This window comes from Sminthopsis crassicaudata, chromosome 1, assembly GCF_048593235.1.
Source record: "Sminthopsis crassicaudata isolate SCR6 chromosome 1, ASM4859323v1, whole genome shotgun sequence".
Lineage (NCBI taxonomy): Eukaryota > Metazoa > Chordata > Mammalia > Dasyuromorphia > Dasyuridae > Sminthopsis > Sminthopsis crassicaudata.
Window position 1 is genome coordinate 665,033,394 of NC_133617.1, and position 11,300 is coordinate 665,044,693.

At 46.1% G+C, this 11,300-nt stretch overlaps 1 protein-coding gene across 1 annotated transcript in view; it reads left to right on the forward strand.

Moving 5' to 3' along the window:
• The window catches only part of LOC141551216 (testisin-like), a 14,288-nt gene extending 3,757 nt beyond the window's left edge, over nt 1-10,531 (forward strand). The window contains exons 6-9 of the mRNA XM_074282605.1: nt 747-910; nt 3,029-3,303; nt 5,977-6,152; nt 9,876-10,531. Coding sequence (XP_074138706.1) covers nt 747-910; nt 3,029-3,303; nt 5,977-6,152; nt 9,876-10,190 — 930 coding nt within the window. The 3' untranslated portion in view covers nt 10,191-10,531. The remainder of the gene's footprint in view (nt 1-746; nt 911-3,028; nt 3,304-5,976; nt 6,153-9,875) is intronic.
• The last annotated feature ends 769 nt before the right edge of the window (nt 10,532-11,300 follow it).

The window sequence follows — 11,300 nt, forward strand, 5'->3', positions numbered from 1 at the left end:
GTGTGTCTGTGTGTGTGTCTGTGTGTGTCTGTGTGTGTGTGTGTCTGTGTGTGTGTGTGTCTGTGTGTGTATGTGTGTGTGTATGTGTGTGTGTCTGTGTGTGTGTGTCTGTGTGTGTGTCTGTGTGTGTGTCTGTGTGTGTGGGTGTGGGTGTCTGTGTGTATGTATGTGTGTGTGTGTGTGTGTCTGTGTGTGTGTCTGTGTGTGTCTGTGTGTGTGTTTGCTGGAGCCGTTTAGAACGGGTAAAGACTGGAACCAGGGACGGAAAGGGAGGCCGGGGGCAGGAGATGGAGGAAGGGCCGAGGCTGGGCGTCCAGAGGCTGGCCTGGGTCTGAGCCCTGGGGACTGGGTTACGGGCCTGCGGTGGCCGGGGAGGTTGAGGAAGGCCTGAGATCAGTCCCCACACTGGCTCTCACACCCCAGGGACCGAGAGCCCATGTTTGTAGGTTTCCTTTCTTTCTTACCTGTGACCCCTGCATGCACAGACCCCCCCCCCCCCCCATGCTGATTGCGGCCCGGCCCGCACCCTGGGCGCTGCACAGTGCACAGAGTGCCTTTGCTCACAGCACCCGGGAGACAGAGACAGGATGGGGAGGCGAAAGGCAGAGCCCACGGTTCAAATCCAGGTCCTCTGAATCCCAAGCCCGGTTCTCTACGCCGCTTCTGAGGAGCCGGGGCGTCATGGGGCGGGGTGTGGAGCGTCCGAGGCCCTGCCTCCGGCCTGCTGACACCGTGTCCCCCCGCAGTCCTGTGGGAAACGCAAGGTGAATGAGAGAGCCCCGAGCGACAAGACCACCTGGGAGGGGAAGTGGCCTTGGCAAGTGAGCATCCAGTACGGGAAGCACTCCCTGTGCCAGGGGACCCTCATCGACCTGCAGTGGGTGCTCACGGCCTCGCACTGCTTCCACATGTGAGTCCGGGGCCCTGGGCGCCAGAGGAGGCACCCGCCTGGCCCAGCACCGTCCAGAGAGGGCGGGAGGCCATCCCCCGGGGGCAGGGAGGTCCCGGGCTCAGGGAAAATGAGGCAGCCGAATGGTGCAAGGAAGTGCAGTCAGAGAGACCAGCCAGAGGAGAAACCGTGCTGCTGGGGCGGTCTGGGGGCACCCGATAGACATGCTTGTTTTCTACCTTACCAAATCCCACCTTTCTAATCTTAAAGACCTGCTCCGTGCAGAACCTTGTGCTGGCCCTGGGTCCATGCCATCCTGATGGCAACCAGAACAGCAGCAGCTCCTGTAAGGCACGCTGCATCCTGGGCAAAGGGCTCTGCAGGCATTGTGCGGCTCCCTCGGACCCGGGAGGGATGATGGGAGTATCTTCTTCGTGGAATGGCAGGGAGTCAGTGACACTGGATGGAAGAACATGTAGGGGACTGGAAGCCCGGGAAGGAGGCTGGTTATGGGGGGCTTTGTGAGCCAAATAGAGGACTTTGTATTTGCTCTTGGAAGCATAGGAAGCCCCTGGAATTTATTGAGTTTGAGTTTGGAATGATCGAAGCTGCATTTTAGGAAGATCATCTTGGTGGCTGATTGGAGGAGAGGGAGGTCTGTGGTGGGCAGGTCACCAGCAGGGGAGAGGAGGGTCCCGTCTGAGAGGTGCAAAAGGGAAACGGACAGACCTCGGCAACAGATGGGTTATGGGGGGACGAGGAGTGAGAGAGCGAAAAGTGGAGGCCGGTAGCTAGCTCGTGAGCTGAGGGAGGAGGAGAGCGGGAGGGAGGGGGAGTTTGGAAGCAGGGAGGGCTTCGAGTACGCTCCGTTTCGGACAGGTTGACTTCCAGATGTCTGTTGGGCCTCCACTTCAAGAAGTCTGAAAAGTAACTGGAGAACGGAGAATGGGAGAGGTTAGACCTGCTCAGGTGCATTTGGGAATCCTCAGCATGAAGAGGGATTTGATTATATACAACTGGAAGGACCTAGTACTGTTCCGTGTGGTCAGGGTTAGGAGGAAGATGATAAATTCAGTTTTGGACCATCTGATACGCTAATAGTATGTTTCAGTAGAGATGTCTTCCAGGTAATTGGACCTACGACATTGGGTCTGAACATGTAAAAGAACATGGCTGTTGCTGTGTGAAGGATACTGAGGGTGGTGGTGGAGGTGATTTTACCTAATAGATCAGAAAACAGAGTTACCTTTCAGAAGGTCCTTGAAAGCCTAGGACAGGGCAGGTCGCATAGGATGAAAGTTACTAAAGATAAAGGTAAATCCCTGTGTTGCAGTTTAAATAATGACAATGCTGTGAAACAATCTACTTGGAAAGTTGTAAGAATTCTGATGGGTGCCACGATCATCCATGACTTAAGGGACTGGTGACCATCCATGACCCCAGGAAACATGATGAAGCATTTTCCCACAGCCTGGTAGAGAAAAGATAGACTCAGGGTTCAGAATGAAATCTTTATTTTTGACCAGCCAATGAGGGAATTAATTTTGCTTCACTATGCTTATTTGTCACAAGAATTTTGTTTCTTTCTTTCTTTTTTTTTTTTTTTTTCCTTTTCCACTGGGATGGAGATAATATAGACTTCTTTTGATTAAAAAACTGCAGCCTACCCTCCATTAAGCTACCAAGATTTTTCTAAAATGCAGGTGTGATCATTCCAAATGCATTTTCAATAAACTCCAATGGCTTCCTGTTGCTTCCGATCTCAAATACAAAATCTTCTGCCTGAAGAGGTAAAGAATGTGATAATGGTTTTGAAATATTTAAAGGATTGTCAGAAGGCATAGGATTAGACCTGTGGTGCTCGGCCCTAATGGGCAAAAGTTGGAACAGTGGGTGGAATATCTGGGGAGTCAGGTATTAGATCAGTATAAGGAAGAATTCCCCACATTAGAGATCTCCAGAAATCAGGGGACTGCCTTGGGCATTCTGTCCGTGGGCGTGGCCACTTCTTGGAGATGTCACTGAGGCTTAGACAAGGAGATGTCTGAAGCATCTTCCGTCTCTTTGTCTGTTGTCTCAGTTGTGATTCACTCTAAAAAGAGTGGATGGTAAGGTAAGATTTTTCTCTTTTCCTTACAGGGTCAATGAACCAGATGCCTACTATGTTATAATAGGCAACCATAAGTTGCATGAGATAAGCCCCAGGTCTGTCAGGATTGGAGTGAGGATGATTTTTAGGCACCCATATCTTAAAAATACTCAGCCCTTTGGACACGACATTGCCTTGCTCCTCCTGAAGGTGCCGGTGAAGTTGTCTCCATATATCATGCCCATCTGCTTGCCAGAATCAGACCTGAAATTTGAAAAGAAGGTCTCTTGCTTCATGACAGGCTGGGAAAGAAATGTCGGCACAGGTGAGAGGAAGGATTTGGGGACAGATGCTTGAGAGCCAATGGGTGAGATTAAAGAACAAGAGACTCTTGCACCTGGGTGGGGTCTCAGGGGGCACCTAGGCCAAAAGGTGCCCAACCAAGAACCTTCTTCCCACCCTCCCCAGGCAGGGTTATCCAGGCTCTGCTTGTGGACTGCCATTCCTCATAAGCAGACCTCATCACTTGGGGACATCTGCAAAAAGCTTTTCCTTGGAGGGAGCCTAAATCTGCCTCTCTAAACATCCTCTACTTTCTGCTCTGCCCCGCCTCTTAAAGCCAAGCAGAAGGAAGCTAATCCTTCCACATGGCTTCTTTTTGCATGTGTGAGAGGATTTTCCCTTACAGTCTTTTTCTACTGGGAATTTTTCACCAGTTCTTTCCACTGAGATTAATAGCAGAAGGTTTGAGATTTCTGCAACATTATGGTTAATCCCTTATAGATCCATGTCAGTTTGTCAATATTTTTCCTAAATTGTAGTATCAGATCTGAACCTTCTTCTTTAGATGTCATTTGACCAGCTAGAGGGCAGCAGTATAGATAGATAGAAATACAAAGATAGATGATAGATACCTAAATAAGACACATAGATTATTAGGTATTAGGTAGATATCACATAGAAATGGTTAGGTAGATAATAGGTAGATAGGTAGATAGATATAGATTCCTAGATAACAGATGGCAGGGAGATAGAAGGATACAAAGAGACATAGATTATGCATGAGATGGGTAGTAAAGGATAGATATTAGATAGGTGGAAGGCAGCTAGGAGGTACCAAAGATAGAGCACTGAACTTGGAATTAGGAAGACTTATCTTTGTGAGTTCAAATCTGGCTTCAGACTCTTACTTGCTGTGGGATCTTGGGCAGTCACTTAACCCTGTATGTCTCAGTTTATCTTCTGGAAAATGAGCCAGAGAAGCACTCTGGTATCTCTGCAAGAAAGTCCCTGATGGGTCATGAAGAGTCAAACGTGATTGGAAAGTCCCAGTAATAGCAACAAGATTGTTGATAAGTAAGTATATAACTATCAGGGAGACAAGTAGATGGAAAAAGAGGTGCATTCATAAATAACAGGTTATTATTGTAGAGAAGATAGAATAGAAAAATGGATGGATGATAGACCAATAATGGGTAGAGAGATGACTGGATAGAGAGAGGGCATCCTGTGTATCAGGTGTTTTAGGCACTAAGGATACAGACAAGTACTTTAGATTGCCACAGAAATGGGAACGGAAAGGGAGTGGGAAGAGGGGAGGCAGCTGGTGAGGAAAAGGAGGAGACGGCCGCCGGCTCTTCTTGAGCTGCGGTTTCAGAGAAGGCTTCGGGGCACCCTGGCAGGCCTGTGGCCTCCTCATTCTCTCTGAAGGCAGGCCAACATGGCAGAAGCCTCTCCCCTGCACTGGAGCTCCTTGCATTCCTACATGAGTCGCTCCCCATTACTTGGAGCCCAGTGAGGAGCCACCAAGAGGGTAAATGGATCCTCTTTGGAGATGTGCCAGGAGCAGTGGACCAGATGATTGACACCGAGAGCCGATCACTGAAGCTTCCTTTGTCATATCTCACCATCATTTTCAGGTTGATGTACCTAGGGGATCACATTGACTTCCTTGGGTCAAGATCTCGAGTTCAGATCTCAAGTTCACCTTATTTCCCATACTCTTTGCCTTAATACAAAGCCCTTCCTGGGATTCAAGAGGCCTGTGTTCAAGTGTTGCCTCTATTCCTGTGCAACTTGGTTAAGTCATGTCCCATATCTGGGACCCAGCTTTGTAAAATAGGGCAGTTACACAAGATTTCCTAATCTAGGTACCAAGCATCAGCAAGTGATCCAGGGGTAAATTTCAAGAGGTTCATGAACTTGGATTAAAAAAAAAAATCACATCTTTGGCTTCCTTTGCAATTGTGGGTATTTTATACATTTAAAAACACAATTGTGAGGAGGGTTCGGAAGCTTCCTCAGCCTGTTAGGTCCAGGATAGAAGACTAGAGGAGCCTTTCCAGCTCTGACATTTCAGATCTGACTTACCTGGAAAGCCTAGCACTTAACTTCTGTCTGTTTTAGTTTCCTCATCTATAAAATGGGGGTAATAATTGTACCCTCCTGGTACTCAGTGTGAGTCTAAAATGAGTTAATGTTTGTAAAGCATTTTGCAAACCTTAAATGGAAGAGGAGGAATAAGCATTTATGTGCCAGGTGGCACATAGCTAGGCGGCACAGTGAGGGGGCCTGGAGTCACGAAAACTCTTCCTGAGTTCAAATCTCGCCTTAGACGCTTACTAGCTGTGTGATGCTAGACAAGTCCTGTTTGTCTCAGTTCCTCATTAGGAACATGAGCTGGAGAAGGAAATGGCAAACATCTCCAGCATCTCTGCCAAGAAAACCCCAAATGGGTCAAGGAGAGTGGGACACCCCTGGAAAATAACTGAACAGAACAGAACTTGTGCGGGGCACGGTGCTAAATGCTTTTTATAAACATTTGATTCTCATACCAACCCCGTGAAGTAGATGCTATTATGTTAAAGTGCTATAAATGCTAATTATTATTATTATTGTAGTTGTCATGGCAGACTCTGTGGGGAGTTTTGTTTTGTTAGGTTTTCCCAGGTGGCAGAGGTGGGCCGCGACTCAAACTTGGACCTCTTCTTCCCAACAGTCTCCTTGGCGAAGATCTTCTCTCTCCAGGAGGTCCAGCTTCCTTTTATTAAGAATTCTGAGTGTAATGCCCTCTTTGCATCTATGGAGAATTCCACGGATAACACAACGTTGTATGAGATAAAGGATGAAATGCTGTGTGCTGGCGACCTCAATAACTCTCAAGTAATCTGCCTGGTGAGCTCCTTTTGGTTTTTTCTCTTTGTGGCTTCTAAGTGTAGAGTTCATAATGCTTTGGGGTCATCGTGGACAGAGGCAACAATCCTACTCTTTCCTTCTTTTCTCTCACATTCTCAGTGGTCTTTCCCTCTTCTTAGGGGCCATTCTTGGGCCACTGTCCTCTCCAGATTGGAGCCTTCTCAGATGACAATTTCAATGTCAGCTGCAAGGGACCTTACAGGTCTCTGGTCCAGAGCTATCAAGCTCAGACTGAGTCAGGGACCACTCAATTGGGTATAAGGATCCCTGCTGGCCATATATTGACTGAGAAAAACCACATCTTTATCTATGTTCTATTGTATTTTTATTTTGTAAAATGTGTCCATTTACATTTTTCCCTGAGGCAATTGAGGTTAAGTGACTTGTTCAGGGTCACACAGCTAGGAAGTGTTAAGTGTCTGAGGTCAGATTTAAACTCGGGTCCTCCTGAATTCAAGGCTGGTGCTCTGTCCACTGCACCACCTAGCTTCCTCCATCCCATTTATTTTTTAAGCTGGTTCTGAAAGAGTTGAGGGATTACAGAACATGTATGGCCACTGTTTGATCCTTTGGTCTGGTCCAATCTATAGCTCAATACAAATCTTCTTTGTATCTTAAAAGACTGCAGAGGCAGGCTCTAATTCAGGCAGGATTTAGTCCAACTCTGTCATTGCAGAGATGAAAGCATTGACCCAACAAGAGGACAAGAGTCTAATGCACTCATCCACAATCATGGGGTCAGTGAGCTAGATCATGGGCTAGACTAGATTGAAAGCTTCAAAATCCTTATTCCGTAAGTTTGCCTCCCCCACCTCCTCCAAGAGTCGGGCTCCTCCTTAAGAGAGAGTCTGATTCGATGATTCCCCCACAAAAGTTTCTGGGCACGATTGACTGAGGGATATTGGGAACTATGCTAGACACAGGAAACTGGGTTCCAGATTACAGCTCTGCCTCACTTCAGGCTTGTGACTTTGGCCAGGTCAAATCTGCTCTCTGAATCTCAGTGTTCTTATCTGAAAAATAGGACTGATAATTTTTGCCCAATCTGCCTCATTGTGCTTTATAATTCTTTATAAATCTTGAAGTTTTCCAGAAATGGGAACTCTTCTTATCCCATCCACTGGACAGAAAACAGAAGTGGATAATTTTTAAAAATTCATATTTCCCGAGGCTTACAGATTCCAAAGTCCCTGTGATTTCACGTTGTGCCACAATTTGTGAGGCATTCTTCAATCAATGGGCACCAATTTTTCTTCCTCTTTCCTACCAAAGTATTGTTATTAATATTTTTACTATATAATACATAATGTATTGTGTTATACACACATATACTTTTTTTTTATTATTTTTCGCTCTCTCTTTGACTTCCTTAGTCAGAGGGATTTGTATAGCTTAGTGACTAAGATATAATTCCTAATTGTTTCCATTGTTGGAACAATGTTGGGCTCATTAGGGCTCCATCAACAACGCAGTAGGTTTACCTGTGCGAGGACCTTTCCTGAGGTCACATGGGTAGTGAATAGCCCGCTGGAAGTCAAACCTGTGTCTTCCTATTCTGAATTCATCATATATGCCATGCTCAGAGTCGATCTGTCGTTGGTCAGTTTTTATTGGAAGATCATTTGAAGGCTTTGCCTTCAGGAGTCTTATGGGTTAGTACTTAGCCCCTGTTGCCAAGACTTCCTCACATAGTTTAGACAAGTGTGGGTGAATAGATGAAAATTCTGGTAGCAGCTTGGCTGCTGTCCTGAAGACTACCTTGGCAGTGTGGCTGCTCACCCAGGAACTAGATCAGAATGAAGTTAGCCTGGATCATATCCCTCTGGTCCCCCAGTCTCCAGCTCTTTGTGCCAAATTTCGAGAAGGACTCTGAGCAGTCTTTCTCCCCCAATAGAATATACATTTCTTTCTTTCTTTTTTTTAATAATAGCAAAGATAGTTTTCAATATTAACCCTTACAAAAACTTATGTTCCAAATTTTTCTCCTATCCTAGACAGCAAGAAATCCAACATATGTTAAATATGTGCAATTCTTCTATACATATTTCCACATTTATCATGCTGCTCAAGAAAAGTCAGATCAAAAAGGGAAACAATGAGAAAGCAAAAAAGCAAGCAAACAAACAACAAAAAAGGTGAAAACATTATGCTTTGATCCACATTCAGCCTCCATAATTCATTCTGTGGATGCAGAAGGCTTCTTCCATCTCAAGTTTATTGGAACTGGCCCAAATCTCCTCCTTGTTGAAAAGAGCCAGGCCTCAGAATTGATCATCACATAATCTTGTTATTGCCATGTACAATGTTCTTTTGATTTACTCACTTCATTCAGCATCAGTTCATGTAAGTCTCCCCAGGTCTCTCTGAAATCATCCTGCTGATTGTTTTAATATTCCATAACATTTATATGCTACAACTTGTTCAGCCATTCTCCAAAGGATGGACATCCACTCAGTTTCTAGTTTCTTGCCACTACGAAAAGGGCTGCCACAAACATTTTTGCACATTTTCCCTCCTTTAAGATCTCTTTGGGATATAACACTGCTGGATCAAAGGTATGCACAGATAGCTCGCTCTTTAGACATAGTTCCAAATTACTCTTCAGAATGGTTGGATTCTTTCACAACTCCACCAACAACTTCCCACATCCCCTCCAACATTTATCATTTTTTTCCTGTTAACTTAGCCAATCTTAGAGGCATATAGTGGTACTTTAGAGTTGTCTTAATTTGCATTTTTCTAATCAATAGTGATTTAGAACATTTTCCCATATAACTAGAAATGATTTAAATTTCTTTTCCTGAAAATTTCCTGGTTCATATCCTATAACTATTTATCAATTGGAGAATGGCTTGTAGAGCAAACCTTGCTTAAGATCAGAGGCACTTTCAGGCTGTTCATGTGTCTCCAGCACCAAGCATGGTGCTCAGCACATGAATAAAAGCTGGTTGTATGCAGGAGGCCACCAGGAAGGGCAGGGTTGGAATCAGGGTGGCCAAAGAGGCTACGGGGAGGGGAGGATGCAGAGATCTTCGTCTTTATTTAGCACAGGGCTGGCCCCCTGGGGAAGAGACGGTCTTTCTAGGAGGAAGGTGTGAGAGATCAATGTCCACCTGAAATGAGAAAAATCACCTTAACAGTAGCTCCTATTTCTATTATAGATGATTTGTGCTCCTGTAGCTTTGTGGCAAAGATTATTCTTCTAACTTTACAGATCAGCAAAGAGATACTCAGAGTCACAGGTCCAGGGAGTACTAGTCTCATGGTCCCTGGCTGCCTCGCCTGGGCCAGATGGGGCTGGGGCCTGGTCTGACAGGATAGGGCTCTGATTCTCCTGGGAATCCGGGGAGGAAGGTGAAGGGCAAGGCCCTGGCAGGGTGGGAGCAGGGGGCTGCCCACACCTGCATTCTCTCTGCTCCCATCCTCTTAGTGCCTACACCAACGTTCTGTACCCAGGATGATGAGTGCTTAGAGTTCTTGTGCTGGTAGGCTCTCTAGGAGCTGTACAGTGGGGAGAACGGTCTACTAGGGCACGCCTTCCTGTTTCTGAGTCTCACTTTGCTGATCTGTAAAGGGAGAGGCTTCCTTTTCCTGGGGGTGGCCCAGGATCCCCTGGGTGATGGCGGTCCTTGTCTGGGGGTGGGTCAGGGCTGGACCAATCACCTCCCTGAGTTTTCCCCTAATTATTTCCCTCTTCCCCAGGGAGAGATTGGGAGCCCCCTTGTCTGTGAGTTCTCGAAGATCTGGATGCAGATGGGCCTGGTGAGCTGGAGCACCCCGTGTTCCCCCACTTATGTGACGGTATTCATCAGGCTAGCCCCTTATCTGGACTGGATCGAAAAGATCAAGAGAATTGCCCTTCTAGAAACTTGGGCATTTAGAAAGAGAAAGGAGAAAGTTGGGAACCTGGCCTGGACTCTATCAGGCCCCCCTTCCTCCTTCCCCATCCTCTTCGTCCCTTTGCAGATCATGTTCCTGCACCTCCTGTCCTGCCTGGACCTCCTCATGGCCCCGTGAAGTCCTCCACCCCAAGTCTTCTTGGGCTCTTCTCCTCCATCTTCCCTTGCTTTCACACAGGCTTCCCTCCCCACTTACATTACTCCGTCTTCTCCATCACACTACCTTAGGCCTGTCCCCCACGGAAGAGTGTTTCAGGCCAATTTTCCAGCAGTGCAGCTGGGACTGGTGTGGAAGTGGGTAGTGGGGGAGGTGCTGGGTGTCTGGACTGTGGGGGTGGGACGGGGAAGGGAGTGGGAGCAGTGCTGGGCCAGAGAGTCTGGGGACAGGCAGTCCTTGAGACAGGTTAAAAGAAGAAAAGCACCAGGACGGATGCTTTCTTTAAACTGCTAAAATTAAAAGGACTTTGGAGTTTTTCTTTGTGGTGATGATAGCGGGCGTCTCATGGCCAAGGACACTGCGGTGACACCCATTCTTACAGCATGATGAGAGTTCCAAATCCCTTTCCTTTCAGTAATGAGTGAGGGCATGGCTGGATTCATTTTATCCCAATTGGAGAAGTTGGGAAGCTGAGGTTTATTAGTTTAAATAATACAGTCCCTCCACGTAGAACCTGCAGGAGCAAGAAGTGGGGCTCAGTCTGCTAATCTCAGATCAAGAACCTCTTAGGGTACTGTGCTCTCTTTCCAATGATACCCAATTGTAATGTATTTTATCACAACACTCCTAAAATTTAAAAAGAACTAAAAACAGACCCGTCAATATAGTCTTTTCTTTGCATGATACTTGACATCCTTTAGACCTAATACACACAGGGCCTAGACCTGTAGTTTATTGGTATAAGGGGCTCTCTCTCTTTTTTTTTTCTTCAATTTTTTTGGTATTTGATTTATTTAGTATTTTTCCTGTTACATTCAAAACAAACAAAAATTACATTTTTTATTATAGCTTTTTATTCACAAGATATATGCATGGGTGATTTTTCAGCATTGACCCTTGCAAAACCTTCTGTTCCAACTTTTTCCTCCCTCCTCCCCACCCCCTGCCCCAGATGGCAGGTATACCAATACATGTTAAATATGTTAAAGTATGTTTACATTTGTTTTAAAAAATTTTGAGTCCTCAAATCAGTTCCATTTGTTCAATAATGAAGAGAACGAGCTACACCCA